This window comes from Poecilia reticulata, linkage group LG5 (genome assembly GCF_000633615.1).
Source record: "Poecilia reticulata strain Guanapo linkage group LG5, Guppy_female_1.0+MT, whole genome shotgun sequence".
In the NCBI taxonomy this organism is placed as follows: Eukaryota; Metazoa; Chordata; class Actinopteri; order Cyprinodontiformes; family Poeciliidae; genus Poecilia; species Poecilia reticulata.
Window position 1 is genome coordinate 5,792,121 of NC_024335.1, and position 17,932 is coordinate 5,810,052.

General features: G+C 38.1%; 2 protein-coding genes across 3 annotated transcripts in view; both read right to left on the reverse strand.

The window, feature by feature from the left end:
• skib (v-ski avian sarcoma viral oncogene homolog b) overlaps positions 1-4,445 on the reverse strand; it is a 53,493-nt gene extending 49,048 nt beyond the window's left edge. The window contains exon 1 of the mRNA XM_008408634.2: positions 3,552-4,445. Coding sequence (XP_008406856.1) covers positions 3,552-4,445 — 894 coding nt within the window. The remainder of the gene's footprint in view (positions 1-3,551) is intronic.
• A 2,762-nt stretch (positions 4,446-7,207) lies between these two features.
• Positions 7,208-16,436, reverse strand: tmem51b (transmembrane protein 51b). 2 transcript variants are annotated; one of them, XM_008408633.2, is made up of 4 exons: positions 16,270-16,436; positions 16,115-16,163; positions 11,270-11,668; positions 7,208-8,282 (listed from the first exon to the last, which is right to left on the reverse strand). In XM_008408633.2, the coding sequence occupies exons 3-4, from the start codon at positions 11,656-11,658 to the stop codon at positions 7,859-7,861; spliced, it is 813 nt and encodes a 270-aa protein (XP_008406855.1). In that variant the 5' UTR covers positions 11,659-11,668; positions 16,115-16,163; positions 16,270-16,436; the 3' UTR covers positions 7,208-7,858. The 2 variants fall into 2 exon arrangements, with proteins under 2 accessions (XP_008406855.1, XP_008406853.1); XM_008408631.2 differs by having other exon boundaries at positions 16,115-16,436.
• Between the last annotated feature and the right edge of the window lie 1,496 nt (positions 16,437-17,932).

A 17,932-nucleotide genomic window follows, 5' to 3' on the forward strand; every position in this document is an offset into this window, starting at 1 on the left:
TACAGAATCTCAGTTAGCCTTCATAGCGGGGCTGAACCCGTATTACACCAAGCACTGTAGTTAATATTAGCTGGTATCTCGCCGGTGGACATAAATACAGTAAATTAATATTACAATCACAATATATACACAATAATATGTCCATCTTACTTGTGAAATGTTGTCTGTGGGGCCCTCACATCAATAATCCATAGATCCGAACAACAATATCTCTCAGTGCTGAGGCATCTTCTGATGTTTTTATTGAACAAAGTAGGAGGGAGTACCGCTCCAAGATGGCCGCAGTATTTCCTGCGCCGGAGCAGCCAATGCGGGGTCTACTCTAATATTATGTCTATGCTTAGCGCAGCCAACTGCAATCTCATGTAGCAGCTAGCATAGCCTGTTGTAAATGCTCAGGCTAGTTAGCATAGCCACCGATGACAGAAGATAAACAGTTTTCCTGTAAAATGAGTTGTTTCTATGCTATTAGCACATTTGTCAGCGAGTACATGAGAATGATTGACAACCAATGAGAGTTCATCCTGACTCTCATTGGTTGTTTCTGTTCATTTCTTCGGACAGTAATGATGGCTCTGGGTGAAGGTAATCAGTCTTTTCACAGATTATCTGTGTTATATTAAACTGTTATTGTTATAGTTTTAACAAACGTAAAAAAAAAAAAATCAATTTTTTTTTAAATAAAAGTTACATAGCCTACTGCAACTTTAACTAATAGTCTCTTATTGTTGTAGTTTGGCCGCAAACCAGCAGAGGGCGCCCGTTTATACAGAAGCAAAAATGGCGTCCATAGTTACCCGAACGAGAAAGAGAAACGGTCCACACCGGTGTGGGATTCAAAATTAACTTTATGTAATTCTGTTTAGAAATATAATCTCTCGACCAGCCTCTTAAGTTTCACTTTAATGGCGCTCAGTCATCCGAGCTGCGTCAGCTTCTTATTAAAACGTTACTGATTTGCTGCGAAGACGAGGATGATGCGTTAGGAAAGCGGAAACAGGAAAATGGCACCGTGACGGAAAAAACATTTTGAGGGCTGTCGTGAATTAACACATTTCATGGACGTTCCTTCAAGAGCAACCACAGACGGGACTTCTGTATAAATATTTCTATTCATGGGAGATTAAGTGTTTTGCTATTCTTATCACATTTTATTTGTTTATTAAGCAATTTAAGAGATTCCTGTTTTATTATATTTTTCAAATATGTCTGTTAATAAAGTGAGAAAACCACAACTTTCTGTTTATTCGGTCAGTATTTAATATAGCTGATGTTAAAATAATATTTTTAAATTCCATTACATGAAAAAAGTAGTGCTTTATATTACGGAAAGACTCAGGTTTTTAAGATAATGTCCACTTATCAATTAATAGTTAGTTGATCCATAAGATTAATCTACATTAGATTTACTCATGAATCGATAACTTGCATCTATAGTAGTAACTAGTTAGATTTACGTTAAATATTTTATTATTTTTACTATGCTGCACTTCTTACTTGAGTAACTTTATTACGAATTACCGCTATTTTTGCTTAAAATTTCTGCATACTCTACTTAGTATGAGTAACTTTATTAAATGAAGAACAAGCTTCTTTTAACCAAAAAGTCACCAAACAATCACCTGCAGTTTTTGTTAAAGTTTCATAAGTTTTATGTTGATGATGTATTTTTTTAAATATTGAATGATGTTGAGTAGACTTTTACTAAATACTTTTTTACTTGAGTAAAAATATGCTGAAGTAGTGCTATTTTTACTTGCGTATTCGTTGGATACTTAACATTTTGAGGGAATCCATAACTGCACAGGTGATACATCAACTCTGCTGTCTGACGTTAGCAAACACATAAATCGCATCTACAGGACGCTTGGAAAAAGAAAACCGCAGACAATTATTTCCTGCTAGAAATCTATAAATTAGCTTAGAGTGCTTCTTTTAGGACACTTAAAACCAAAAAGTCTTCATTTTTCCTAGCATGAGACATCTTTTGGGCCCAGCTCAGACTGGAGCAGCGCCACGGTGATGCATTCAGAGGAGTCCACTCATTATCAGAGTCCCACATAGCAGCTGCTCTGTGACGAAGAATCAGCCACCTCGTCTCTTGGCCCCGAGCTTCCCTGATCCACGCAAACCCCCTCTTTTTTTTTCTTTTTTTTTTTACTTTCTCCCACACACACACACATATACACACGCAGATTTCCATATTCTATAAACCTCATTAAACCCTGTTCTCCAAGCCTTCTGACGCTGCCCCGCCTCCCTCAAACTCATAAAATATGTCATTGAGAGGTCATTCATCAGGACCCAGATGACCTTCGATAACCCTGAGGAGTGAGAGGGGGGAGGTGGAAGGATGGATGCTTGATTTTTTTTCACATTTTGTCACAAGTTCCCCCAATCCTTCTGTATTTTAATTGGGTTTAATGTAAAAGACCAACTCCAAGTAATAAGTAAAGTATAAATCATGTTCAGTTGGACTGATGGAGAAAATCTGCAAACATCAACTCTTTCCACAGATTCCCAATCAGATTTAAAGAGGCGGTATCAGGGATTTTCAAGGCACACAGTGACATTTTATAGCACAATCAAGTAACTCTGTTACGTACAGTTATTGTGAAAATGTTGTTTATATTAAATATGACAAATAAATTTGACTTTGTAATTCAACCTTGAAAATTGGGTCTCTGTCTCTTTAAGAAGCTCTTACTCTTTCCAACACCCTTCATAATAATGTTCATCTATTAAGCTTTTAGTAACATTTTTACCAGCATTTCACTGAGATGCAGCTCATATATGAAGCTCAGCAGACTCACAGTTCCATCAGCTGTTTCCTAATTGCTGCTGCCACTAGTCTGGAGGAGCTGAACGGTTGCCATGGGAGACTAAAGGATTTCTCAAACATGCATAAAACAATCAAAATAACTCACCAGGTTTGTTTTAATGAGGGGATAAAATTATAACATAATGTAAAGCTTAAAAAAAGGTTGATTTTACATAATACTGCCCCTTAAAGTCTGAACTTTGACTAGGCCACTGGAGCTAAACCCCACATTGTGCTAAATGTTGAATCTTCACCCCAGTTTCAAGTTTTTTTAAATTTTCCTTTGCATTTGCCACTCAATCAGCCCATCAATTCTGACCAGCTTCCCTGTCTGTAACAAAGAAGAACATTACCACAGCATGATGCTGCCACCACCATGTTTCATTGTGTGGCCAATTGGGTCATGACGATGTACCAGAGTGGTTTTCTACCACACAGTGGTTTGAATGGACCAAAAAGTCCAATTCTGGCAAACCTGAAATGTTTTCACAATCAAGTGGCACTTTTTTAATTCAACGTAAAACACAACAACGTCTGTGGTCATAATGTTTAAAAAAGGAAAGAAAGAGTATAATGGTGCAGAAGTAAACTCAAAGATAGTCTAGGGGGAAAGTCAGAATTAATGCTAATCAATGCACATAATGCAGCAGAGAGATGAGGCTCTTGAAATATCCAAAAATCAAATTTTTCAACAAAAAAAAAAAATCCAGTAATTAGGAAGATTACTTACTCTGCAGGATTTACTGGACAGCTTCCCCGTCAGATCATATTTCCCCTTCAGCTCTTTCAGCAGCTGCTCCAGGTGACTTTTCTCCTCCTTGTCGCTGTAGTCCGGGTCCAAGAGCACGTAAGCCCGCCAGTTGGCCGAGTCGAAGCCCCAGTGCACCGTCCGGTTCTCCAGCCGCTTGTGGCTGTGCACCACAAACTTGTGAGGAGGGAACATGAGTCTGCAGTCCATGCACTGGATGCAGGCGGCGGCCGGACCCGTGTACAGCTCCGGGACGAACAGGCCCTTGCACCGACCGAAACACTCGTGGTAGACCTTGAAGCTGCGCTCGGTTCGCTCCAGCTCCAGGGAGCCCAGCTCCTTGTTGCAGTGAGGCGGGTACGTCCCGCCGTAGATGAGCGCGTTGCACAGGCGCTCGGCGTCCGTCTGGGTGATGAGCCCGCAGGACGGCGCGGAGAAGGGCAGGATCCCCACCACTTTGAGGATCTCCAGCTGGTCCGCCGTGCACCGGGAGCAGTAGATGTGCAGGTCGTCGCACACCGAGTTGATCTGCTGCAGGGAGAAGTCTCTCAGGACGCTGTTGAGGATCTGCGGCAGGCACAGCCGCTTCTCCCCGCCGACCACGAAGCAGGAGATGGGCTCCCGCTCCAGCACCGTCTCGCACCTCTCGGTGGAGCGGTCGGACGGGATGAAGAGCGGGCCGGACATCACCGGGGGCGTCTGGGCCGGCAGGGAGAGCATGATCTCCGCGGATTTGCCATCCTTGGCGAAGAGCGAGTCCTGGTGCCACCGGGCGGAGAACGCCGCCGGTCCGCCGAGGGAGCGCATGGAGCTGATGTGGAACTGCTTCAGAGTTTGCTGAAGTCCGGGATGGGGCTGGAAGCCGGAGCCCTCCATGTTGTCTGTGGCTGGAAACTCAAAAATGAAAGCTGGGGGGAACTCTCTGGGTCTTTCTTCCTCAGCATCCGGCAACAAGCTCGCTAAGGCGCATTTCCATGTCGGCGGAGAAGCTTCCCAAGCGCGTCCATTCAGAAAACTGAAAGCTGCCGGGATCACAGGCCAGTTCCTGTAAACCAAACTCACGAATAAAAAAAAAGTGGTGAAGCCGAGGCGAGAGAAGTCGTTCAATCAGCGGGTATTCTCTGCTACAGAGATCCTGCGGTTTTACGCACTCCGAAATAAGGCTCGTCTGCTCAGTCTGGCGTTACTCTCAGTCTGTCTCCCCACTCAGCCAGTCAGTGTGTGCGAGTCTCTCCCTCTCTCTCTGTTTGTTTGTGTCTGGTTCAGTCATTGAATCCCAGCCAGGAATGTGACTGACTCCCCGGGCTGGCTCTTCCCTCAGCCAGCTGTTCCTCCCTCTGCTTCATGGCAGCTGCACACAGAGAAAAAAGACCAAACCCAGGCGAGGGTGGAGCTCCTGGAAGTGAAGTTGAGTCGGCAAATGTAACGCAAATTAAACACTTTTATTATCGTTACTAACCTGGAAAATCTTGACTTGTGTTGCAGAAACTCCTGGAACTGCCGCCAGCATAAAAATAAGGAATTACAGAGAAGCGAAAAATATTTCATTGACGTCGTTTGTCAGGATATAACCAATTTATTGGCAGAAATTTGACATTTATTTCCATATTAAAAATAAAAAGTCTGTAAATAGTCTAGAACAATAACGTTCTCCACTACTTGGTTTCTTTTTCTCTGTTTTGGGGGCAATTTGAATGTTTCCTCAAGAATTAGCGTTTTTAATTAATAAAATATAAATAAAACTCATTATCAAACTGGTCTAATCTGCACAAATGTGTATAGATGTAAAATTGTATACATTTAAAAAGAAGTCTGTAAATAGTCCATTTACAATAAACTCTCTTCAAATATTTTAAATTATTTGGTGGTTTGTTTAATGGTAATTAGTGTTTCCTAGAGGACAGGAGTTTAGTCAGTAACTTAAAGTTAAAATAAAACTTTTCCATCATCAAACTGGCTTAATCTGCACACCAGCTCAGTAAACACTGCTAACCAACACGCTTAATATAGAAACTTTGAAATTTATTGATACCAAATACTGCTAAAATTTTTATTAAGTATCTGACACTGTAACATTTATCAAATAGAAACAGTTTGGGGTAATTATTACCTAAAAGAAGAAAAGATTGGTCAGATTTACCTTCAGATAGTGAGAAAAAAATCTATATTTTCCTTTATTTAGTGTATGTAAACTTCTGGTTTAAACTGGAAATGAAGCAATAAGTTTATTTTTATAAAGGAATTATAAGATACTGAAAAACGTATAAATATGCCAACATTGGAAACCACATATAGTCAAGATCAATACATTTTCAGATTTAAAGTAATATGTCAGCAGGTATTAAACTTCATTTTACTGTAATAAAAGTGGCCTGATCTAATATTAAGAAATTAAATGTTTCATTCGCTGCAAGCATAAAATCATCAAAGTTAACAGAAATAAACTTTGTATTTTAATCTGTTTTTACTTATTGAAATAAAATGCACACTTATCAGAGCCTTTAATTTAAAATAAATAAATCATGAAGTTTCAAAATAAAATCCAGTGCAACCAGTTCCCTTTAGTTTAGTCCACTTAGTAAGTATATCAAGTTACGTCTGTCGGTGTAACTACAGTGTGAAACCGTCAGAGGTTGATGGAGGGAACAAACAGAAACCAGAGGAAACTGCAGAGAGGTCATAGGTGAAGGTGGAGAAGATTTCAGCAGGATAAAATTAATAAACATTTTACCAAACCATCAACATCTTAAAGAGACATTTTAATCCGTCGTCTCCAAGGAAAGCATTAATCAGTGGAGCAGTCGCATCAAACATGCTCTGATCACCTACGTTAAACTATCGGCATTTTATAAACAGTGCAATATGATATTTTTTACAAGCACAAAACATATTTTTACAAGCATAAATGAAGGCTGCATCATGCTGCGCGAATGTTTATGTTCTGCAGAAACTGGTCAGACTTGATGGAGCTAAATATAAAACAAACCAAGAAAACTTGTTTGAGTTTGCAAAAGGCTTTAGACAGAAGCAGAGGCTCACAAAAACACAAATCTGCTGCAGTTACTTGATTGTTTTAAAATAATTTAAAAAATAGCACTAAATTACTAACCAAAGTGAAAAATGTAATAACAAATTGAAAATCTTTTAAATTAGGTCACTTTTATGCATGAAGATGTGAAAACTGAACAGATATTGTTCAGACAACAACTGATTTGTTGTCTGAATCATAGCTATGCTATATTGGAGGGATGTTAATAAAACTACAACACAAAAACATTGTTCCAACTTTTTAAGTAACATCACTGATCTAAAAACATAAACAAAAACCATTTAACCCCCCAAAATTAGCATAGAAGTAGCAGGTATTAAAAAAATTAGGTGCAGCTCTTAACACATTTACTCATTTAAAAACAATATATTTTCACATTGACATGGGGCTGGATTAGAAAGATTCACATTTCTACCACTAGAGGGCGGAAAAGTAACTAAATTAATCTCAAGTGTGAGGAAAATTTGATTTGTTGGGGAAAAAAAACCTCTAAAAACTTTAATAAATTTTACTACCCAAAATATAACGTTTACTTGAATTTTACATGCAAATAATAAAAAATAAACAAAAAATAGAAGTACAACAATCCTTGAGCATGAAAATGGTATCACCATGCATCTTTTATTAAATTCTGCAACAAGTTTACAGCATAACCAAACAGAAACTAAAAAAGAAAACATTTATTCACCACCATTTTAAAATATTAAAACATATCTGCTTTAAGATTTAAACACATATGTATAAAAAAAAACAACAAGTAAATATCTCAACAAGAGTTCAAAGGTTATCTGCATCCTCGTTTCTTTTCATCACAGTTTTTACATCTCAAACTGAGCGAGTCGAATATCTGCTGGATAATTTCCCGTTTCTCCCTCTGTACAACACATGGTTCCATTCTACGAACTAAAGCAACAACAAATTTTTGTCAAAAGGCATTTTATGTGAGTAATAAATAAAACTGAAATGCTGTCCTGCTCGGTTACTCTTGCTCTGATGCATTAATGTGAGATGACAGAGCTAATGAGCCGACCTGAAGCTTCATTGATAAAGCAGAAAGTGTTCTCGTTTCTGGAGTGCGTCTGCCTCCATCATCATCCTGCCCAACCGCCACATCTACCTACTTCACGGCACCCTTAAAACAGGCTCTCAGAAATATCACCGCCAGTCCTCTAAATCCATTAGATATTTTCATAGGTTTTAATCAGCCGCAGGCCAATTGGGAAGCCAGGAGAGTGAGCCATTACTGTAACTCAGGCATCTTGTTATCGTACTGCGGGGGCGGCGTGATGGGCTCTATGGTCACTGGGTTCTGCGTGGGGGTGCGGATCTGGAGGCGGAAGTCTTTCAGATGCAGTTTGTCCGACTTTATCCGTCTTACTCTGAGGGGCTTCAGTAAGCGGCTGGCCCGGCTGGCGCTGCGGGTCGGCAGGCTGGGCTGTGCCGCTATGCCGGACGGCCCGGCGGCAGCGGGTGTCTGGTCGTTCAGAGGGTTGTTCTCTGAGGAGTTGTTGGCGGGCTGGGAATCCTCGTTTTCCACAGCTGCCAGGATATCTTCGTAGGACGGCAGCTGAGAGGTGCTCTGCCTCAAGTTGCTCTGGCGGACGGGGTAGTTGCCGCTGCCGATGACCTCTTCATAGCTGGGCACGCTGTACGCCTCTGGGTTCCTGGGAAGGGATGCAACAGGTGACTCTCAATCAGAAATCATTGTGTGAATAAACAAATGCCAGCATATGTTACATTTACAAACCATCTGGAGGGAAGGTAATGCTTAAAGGAGCCCTATGAAGCTTCCTTGAACAGGTTGGGATAGGTCTGTACAAAACATGTTCAGCACAGATTTTACACAAAATCTGCTCAGTTCTGCCTTTTTTGAGCTGTTTTAGAGCCTCCCGTCATCTTAAATCCAAATAAGCTGCTGCTGGCCACGCCCCCAAATCAACGTTTATACTCGCACGTGAAAATGGTTGCAAACAGATGCACAATTACAACAACTTTGAAAAGCAAAAGTAGAGCCTCCTGCACAACCAACAAAAAGGCAGGGAGTGGTTTCTGGATGTTATGTCAACAACAAAACATGTATTTTCCAGCAGCCATTGTACAGCACATATAGCTGACCAAATGCTTGTCACCTAGCTTGGGTTGCTAGGTAACAAGCTGGGTTTTGCTGGGGTTGCGAGGTGAAGAGAAGTGCCTGCTGATTTGGGACTTAACGCAAAATTTTCGAAACAGCAAATTTTCCTGACACCATAAAACATTAACTGATTGCCAAAGAATTCCTGGTGTACGTTTCTTTTTTTTTTTGTTTGACTGTTTCTTAGAAGTAAATAGAAGTACAAAAACATGCAAAAAGTGAATTTTGCATAATAGGTGCCCTTTAAATACATCTTGCTTGAATTAAGCCAGATTTTCTTGGCTTTTACTAAAAAGGTTTTTACTTTGGTTAGGTGGGGAGAGTAGTTTATGGAGTTCGTGAGTGACAGTTTACTTAAAATTGGCTTCTTGCTGTATCAGTTGCATCCAAATAAAAGCTGTGAAGTGAAGCAAAACTGAATGTGAAACTCAGAATCAAAGGCCGTCTTCAGGTAACCCATAAAAGTCTGTCTGCAAACACTTAAACCCATAAAAGCTCGTCTCTGATTAGACCTCAGACCACTTGGCCAAACAGCTAAGAGTTCATAAATGTTGCTAACAGCTAGTAAAGTGTTGCTAATGCTAACAGGACTAAGCCTACATGTTGCAAAGACGATCTCGTTTATTTATTATCATTTTCTGGTTTTGCTTAGCCATGTTCCAACTTCAACCTTTTAGGCTGTAATCTAGTGCTGGGCAATAAAACAATTACAATATTTTATCAAGGAACAGAAAACAACAACAATGATAAAGACAGCCTTTAAAATTCAATAAGACAGAATATAAATGAGGACAGATATGTTCAAACATTTTTACTGCATGGAAGTGATTTCAAACTATGATTTTTTTCCCCCATTGACACTTTCTGTCCTGCTTCATAAGAACTCTTTTTAAGAAATCTTAAGATTCAAGTCCAAAGAAATGACCACATTTAAACCTCATATCATATTTTAGCCAGAAAACAAACGTCTTGAAAATGGGAAATACGAATCAATGACAAGCAGTCTTCCTTTTCAAAGCAGAAATATGATCTAAAAAAACTTTTTATGAATTAACTTAACTCCACCAATCCCAAAAAACAAAAAACAACAATAATAATTAAAAAAACTACAGGAAGTACAGCCATGTACGGTCAATGGTGATGCATCGGTACCAGACCCAAACTGAAGGTTGCTACTTATAACGGAGAGCAGGAAGTCGACAACCGCACCACGCTGCATCCAACGCAGTTTTTTGCAAATAATTAACTAACATATTCCATTTTTCTCTGTATCTGAGTTAAATGAAGGAGATAATATTTGACTGTAAACACCATCTGGAAACTTGACTAGCCCTGTGCTAATGTGTGCAGCGTTAGCTAAAGCTAACCATAGAGAAAGTTACAAAATGACTGAGCTACAGCGGACCGAAAAATCTGACTGCTATATTTCTGTGGTGGCATTAATTGCTCGAAAGTGAAACACATGTTGATCATGTAGGAAAAAAAGGAGACTTGCACAGTTACTGCAACATAGAATATCTTTGCAACACAGCTGTTAATGATCAGATCCTCAAAACAAGGACAAAAGTTACTCTTATTATTTTCATGAGAAGTCTTTTACCACTGAACTGAAGGCAATCTGGGATCAAAAGAGAGCGCGTTTAAAACCCTCGATTGAGTGCTGATTTGCTAGATCTCCAAGCCAGAGCATTCAGCCAACATTTCTTCTGAGTTTCTTCTTGTCTTTGGATAAATCTCCAAATTAATCCTCACTTTATGCAATTAAATCCTGGCGTCAGACTTTACAGTGATTACATTTGTTTTAGTGGCCATTGCTCTTGGGCAACTTTGGCAATAATGTCGAAGTTGGTCTTTACAGCCAATATAAAGGCCAATATGCTTGTTTACATATTTTACATTTATCTTTACACATTTCACACAAAACAAAAATTACATGTGCCCTTAAAGTCAGATTATAAAAGAGAAACCTCAATCAACCAGCTCTTCATCAGTTTCTGATTAGAAATGCCTCCATGATTCATGGTATTTGATTTCTTAAAGAAAAAAAAAGAAAGTTATATATTTTTTTGATTTTACCAAAAATTAAATACAAATATTTTGGATTTAAAAGGATATATTTTTACAAAGTTTCCAAAATAGAAAATGCTTTTTGCTGGGATTTTGCTCTAATGACTCTTCCAGTTTTCACATTTCAGTCATACGTTGGCTGGAGATGGGCACCAGCACCCCTCCCGACCCCACTGAGGGAAAAAGGGTGCAAGAAAATGGATGGATGGATCTACATTTGTGGCAGCAGGGGGCGCTAAAATCACAAGATATGGACGTCAACAATTTGCATATCCTAAAATAATGGCGGAACTGATTTTTTTTTTTCTTTTTGGAAAGAAGGAGGTGGTAATCCCCCCCTAAAGTTTTTGCATAAAAATATTTTTAAAATTTTTGTTTAGGAATGTGGTAACATTATGCTGTTAAGTTCATCTAAAACATTCAGGAGCAGAGCAGGGAGCCGTCGTCACTCACTGCTGTTCCTCTCCTGCGACGTGGTCCAGGAAGGCGCTTGCTCCTCTCGCTGGCTGGGCGTTTTGGTTCCGACCTCTCCTCTTGCTCCTCAGACCGAGGAAAACAGACAGCAGCAGCATCACCATTCCCACTCCGACCAGAACCAGAGCAATTGGGGAGGCGAACAGTGAGGTTTTCCCACTCTCTGTGGTCGGGCCTACAGTACCATTTGGACCTCCAGTTGTACTCTTATCTTCTGGAATCATAGTCCAGACAATCATAACGATCCCCAGGGCAACGAGTCCCACTCCCAGGGCGCACAGCGCGTAGTGGGCCCCTGAGCCTCTGGACTCGGACCTGGTTCTGTTGGGCTGGTTGTTGCCCCCACATATATTTCGACTGGAACACATGCTGGCCGGACTGCAACCAAACAGAAGACAAGTTGTTTTAATGGCACTAATCATAAATGTTTCTACTGTTTTGCTCTTTAACTTATAATGTAGATAATTAATAAAATGTTTTTGCATCAAGCAAGGCTGCAACTATTATTGTAGCTGATTATTCTACAGATTAATCCATGAGTCGTATTTTTAAAAAACTAGCACATTCTGTAGATTTTTTTACTTAACCTCTTAAGATTATTTGTGACAATATGAGAAATGCATATATTCTATTATTATTTGCATTATTACAAAGAATAATGCATTGAAGTAATATACGTTATTATTTGTAAAATACACAAATAATTGAATTCCTCTTTTAAATATGAAAACAAACATGCTATTGCCTAAAATGTTATGCTATAGCATTCCTACAGTGAACGTTTGACCATTTGTAGCAAAGGATGCATCTGCAGCTAAAAAACCTTTTCTAACATTTGAAAATATCCTTTCTTCTTGACTAATAATAAATACAATTTGGAGCTGATCTCAATGGATAATTTGTTAGGAATAGATATTTCTTTCAATACATTTAAACAAGGTGAAGATAAAGCTATGCAACTAGAGGAGTTCTAATACATTTACAGATAAAGAAGGTTTTATTAAATCTAAAATGCAAAATGTATATATTTTTGTACAGCTTTGGTCTACTTACTACTGAATATGTTTTTCTTTCAGCAACTGGCCTTTTTGTGAGTCTATATACTCCAGTTACTAATTAATTGATTACTAAATTAGTTGAAAGTATTTCAATAATCGATTCATCTTGACTGATCTAATGGTTTCAGCCCTGGAGGTAAGTGTGGCGTGTTACGCTGTGACGAACCTCTGATAACACTTCAAAGTAGGTTTTCTTCCTCAATTTCACCCCCATTGAAGCAATCTTACCATCTATAATTACCATGTAGTAGTAATTATACTACCGTTCCTGCTTTTAGCATCGTTCCTGCTAAAAGCAGGAACGGTGTTCGGATCGCTGCATTTTTCAGCGGTGAGTGTGCATGAGAACGAGACGTGAGGTGGAAGTTCTCAGGCTGGCAGAGCACGTCCGAACATGACGAGCACCGGCTTGAGAGACGGAGAGGAACCATACTCAAAGAACGACACGCTGGCTGTCTCTGCATAACCGATAACATCTAGCGGAAAAACAACAACACACGCCGCTACGTATGCCGGGATTATTCAAGTCAATGACAGGAAAACCACAACTTAAACTTAGATAAATTCATGTGTTAGAAATCTGGTATGTATTACAATGTTAATGTACAAAAAAAGAGGATTAACATCTATCACAATATTCGTCTATGGCCGGACGTTATGTTTGAAAAACTTATCACCACTTAAGCATTTCACATCAGTCGATTTCTCTAATTATGAAGTTTTTCACATATCTTAAATTCTGATAAACTGGTGACGTGAACGTTGCCGTTTTATCCAGTTTTCACTTCACAATGCTGTTTTTTAAAATTATTTTTAAACGGTTTTGAGGCAGAGTGGTGGTTTGAGGCAGAGCTGCGGCAGTTACTCGACAGACTGTTGCTAGGTAACCAGACAGTGAGTTGCTAGGTAACCAAAAAGTGAGCGAGTTAGTTGATGTTACAAACTTTGCTAAGCGAATCATGAGAAGTTCCCAGAATGCCGTTCGGTTCTGGATCGGAGTAGAGTAAAACTATTTAGCTTTCCATCCGCCGTTTTAATAAATTGATATTAATCACCTGTCTATCGCAATATATTTACATTTTTAAACAGGAAAAGATAAAAAAAAAAACAATAAAAAATCTCAGTATAATTTCTGTTTTACAGCAGATTTCTTTTCTGTTGAATGAAAAAAAAAAACAGATATCCATCATCACATCACATTAATAGACACAAAGATAATTTAATATTGTTAATGATTTATTATCCAGGCGCATCCAACAAACTGGATCATCAACAGTTAATTCACGTAGATCAAAACTAAAGAAGGTCGAGTCATTTTAGAAGACCTTTATATGCTTATTTCTATCCATTTCAATTATTATAGTTTACAGACAATAAAAAACTAAATGTCTCCTGAACTAGAGACAATGTTACAAATATCTTAATCAGACAAAGAATACTAAAGGCCTGGAGAGGTCAAAGGTCATCTTTTCTGATTAAAGTTTCTATTTTACATTCAAGTCTGAGGTAATGGAGGAAGAGTGTTGGTCCCATGAGTTTTATGCCTGCATGCTTCCTTCTGCTGACCAGCTTTATGGAAATGCAGGATTCATATTCCAGCTGCTGTTGCATCCAGAATGGGAGCTTCCTGAAAACCCGGTTACAGCCGCGGCGCCGCCTGCCCAAACGCTGCTCTCCTTGACTTAACGGGAGCAGAAACCACAGTCTGCATTTTACGCCAATACTTTTAAATATTGGGGGAAAAAAACTACGTTTTTTCATAATATCTCACTACTACTAAGATGTATTAAGTTTGATTTGGTCTTAATCACTAGTTATCATACAGTGATTTTTTTTTTCTTAAATTGAATTATCCACTTCAAAAAACGTGACTTTTTTAAAATATAAACTTTATAAAGATGTAGTTTAATATTAAATAAATGCTACACATTTTTTAAGAGTTGTGGCTTTTATCTACAATCTTTTAAAAAGATTGCAAATTTTTTTTGTGAATCCCTGTTTTATGTCATTTTGTAAATTGTATACATTTGTGCAGGGGATTTCTGTTTTAAGGTTTGAATTTAGTATTTTGATTTAATGGTAATTTTTAAAGGGTATAAATTGCCATAACCTTGAAGTTGACGAATAAGAGGGAGAAGATTCAAACGAGATAAATCTTTGGAGTCGTTCCAGCAGCTTCTCTTATAAATTGTGGAGACGTTTTTACATGATGAAAGAAGTTCTGAAAACCCACAACTTCAGACCATTATCAGGCCTTAGGTTTACTTTGCTGGACAGAAGACAGTTTTAAGGCTTTTTGTACTCCTTCTGACGTTCGTAATATCTTTAAACATTAGGCATTAAATCTAACATGCAAAATGTTTTCTACTTTACATTATGGAAGGTTTTGTGAAAGTAGAATTTTTTTATAGTCCATATTTTTCAGCTAAAAGGACAGAAACACTCGCCTCTAATATTTATTTGGTTTAGAATCTAATCAGCATTTTCATCTCCTGTGTTTTATGACTTAATTATGTCAAAAGGCTTTGAAAAAGCCTCCAATGAGGTTTATTTCTTTACTGGTAGGTAATTTTTTTTATCAGTTTGACTATCCATTGCGGTTATGTCATTAAAGTTCACTGACTTGCACATCAAACTGAAACTCATATAAATGTAAATACATGTCTGTCACAATAACTTCTGCTGGGATTAAAAATGTCCCAGATGTTATTGTGATAAACAATAATGTTGTTTTGAGACCATTTTCAAGTAATATAATGATAATGTCATAATAATGCAAGAACACAATCTCAAAGCTCAATAAACTTTAAATTGTAATGAACCTTTAGAACCAACTGTAAGACATTTTAAATATCCAAAATAAATGAATAAAACACAAACAAAACGAATTATGAAGTGTCTGTAAAAATAAATTCATTCAAAAGAAGGGCTAGTTGACTGAAAAAAAATTATATTGCACACACTCGTAATATACGAGCTGCAGATTTACACCCACAGTTTGTGCTAAAGTGAGATTTTTTGCTTGTTCTCATTATGTTATTAAGCTATTTGTTTGTAGTAACTATTTTCAGAATTGGCACATATATTTTTATCTAACTGGCTGCACCATTTGAAATCATCTGCTAGATAAAAAAAAAATCTGTCTTTTTAACAGATTCTTAACCTCTTACTCTTCAGTAATTTCTTAATTCAGATTAATCATATAGAACTTATTCTAGATTTAATTTCCCCTTTGAAAGTACCGAGTGTCCTAAAGTTTAATGAATAAAAAACACGTGACTTTGCCGTTTTATAATCCCATTTTCAGACATGTGGTTTACCAGCAGCTGTCAAACTACAGAAGCCCACCCATCTGTCCATCTTTGTCCGGTTTTATGATCCACCAGGTTCTGGTTGTTTGCGCCAGACCTGTTTGACAGCGTGTCTGGGCGTGACCTGTCCGACATTAGTACATTTCCAAAATAAAATAAAAAAACCGTCTATGCTGCAAGTTTAAACGCCATTCATGCTCATTAGGGTGAAAAATGAACAGCCCCCCACCAATGAGACGCTGCAGGTGCAGAGAGGCGATAATCGGACGGAAAGTGAGCGGCTGCTCCTTCCATTTTTGTCAAGTAGGAAGGGAGGACCTGTCCCACCTCATCACAAACACTTTATAACAACAATCTAATTGGGCGACTCTTTACAGTGAAAGGACGCTTTAAAACTTAAGCAGAGTACAAAGTCGTCCCGGTTTTATTCTGTCAAAGTTTAGAAGCGGCCTTACCTTTTTACCGCTCACCGCCCAAGGACTTCCCTCTTCATCGGGGAGTCACCTGAATCCCGCAGGTGTTTTTTCAGGAAGACCAAATCACAAACAGGAAAGAAAATAAATAAATAAATAAAACAAAAGACAACACAAACGCCACTACTCAAACCCACTTGCTGTGTTGTGAAATTCCTGATGAATATTCTTGCTGTGACCCCCTGACCCCCGTAATGGGACAAACGCGACCAGGGAACTTTGAACAGGTTGCGGCCGCAGCGAAACCTCCTTCTGCCTGCCGTACCGGAACCGGCGCGTTCTGCCCGGTCCTAGTGCCACTCCGCTTCAAGTCCTGTGTGAGGACAAACTAAAAACACCGCAAAAATAACACAATCGGCGGTACTGAAGGGGATCCGGGACAAAAATAAAATAAAATAAAATTCTAACTTTCTTTTCTGAAAATTCAGACTTTATTTTCATGAGAATTCTCAGTTTAAACTCATAATTGTGACTTTGATCTTCTGAGATCAAAATTAGTTTTTTAAAGAAAAAAAAAAAGACAAATTGAGAGATGAAAGAGAATTCTGATGAAAGATAGAATTCTGAAATTAAAGTCAGAATTTTTTTTTTCTTGTGACCCTCATCCTTTTCGTACTGCTGTGAAGTGTTTAAGTTTCAGTTTAAAGCCAAACACAGTAAATCTTTGATATAGACTTAACTTTAATATATTTTATATATGAAAAATGGCCCATTTAATGTGTGTACTTTTGTCTCACTATTTACTAAACACACACTCCTTGACCTCAACGCCTTTGCCAGCGTGTCTTTGTTATATCCTACCCAATGTTGTCTTTTCATCCTACTTATCAGTTATTATTTAGAAACTGGGGCATACTCACTTTTAAACGAGAAAAGAAATTAGATTAGTCACTCTTTAGCTTTTTTTTTTTTTTTAGAAACTGTAGAGTACTCACTATTTAGAGAAATATTCTACTTCTTGGATTAAGTTTTAGATTATTATGCAGAGAGACTCCTGTTCTTCCAACCTAGAAATGGACCAGAGGAACTGAACAGGAGCGCCTCGCCTCGATTACATACTTTAGATCAACATTATATTCTTTTTCTTCCTTTCCTCTTTCCTTTGGTTTGTTATTTTGTTTGTATTTCTTTTTAATTCCTGCAAAGCACTTTGTATTACCTTGTTGCTGAAAATGTGATATATAAATAAATTACCTTACCATACAAATGCCTATAGGCCACATTATTCACAGCCCTCCACAGGGTTAACATTGTAATAAATGTTACCATACATTGCAGGTGGCAAATGATGCTAAAGTTAGAGTATGAATCACAACTTCAGATTAAGGTTAAAGATGATTTCTTAATTTTAATTGTTGTATTTAACTAGAAAGTCAGTAATGAGATTAAAAATGTATTTTTAAGGGAGACTGGGTAACCAGTGACAGGCAGCAGCTTAAAAAAGGCTGATTTTGTGTATTGTTTTAGTTGTTTTAACATTTCTTAATCTTTTGTTTCTAATCTGTAATTTTTAGACTGGTCACTGCTGAACTCCGTAGAGATTCTTTAAAACACATTTTGTGTAAAATGAAACCTTTGTTTTATTCTTAAACAAACACAAAAATATTCAGTGCATCTCTTGCCCCAGCTCCATCCTTCACTTAAGAAAAAGAACCAAATGCAGACTTGACTAGTTCCTATATTATACTAGATGTCCTTATTTTATTAAATCTAATGAATTTGGATTATTTGTATTGTTGCAGAGTGAGTTTCATCAGGATGTAAACTCTGTTTATATATAAACACTGTTTATGTGTGGGA

Coding starts and splice junctions, on each gene's coding strand:
- tmem51b (XM_008408633.2), bottom strand. CDS start 11,658: ATGTGTTCCAGTCGAAATATATGTGGGGGCAACAACCAGCCCAACAGA. Junction 8,283..11,269: donor GTCGCAGGAGAGGAACAGCA/GTGAGTGACGAC, acceptor ATCCCTTCCCAG/GAACCCAGAGGCGTACAGCG.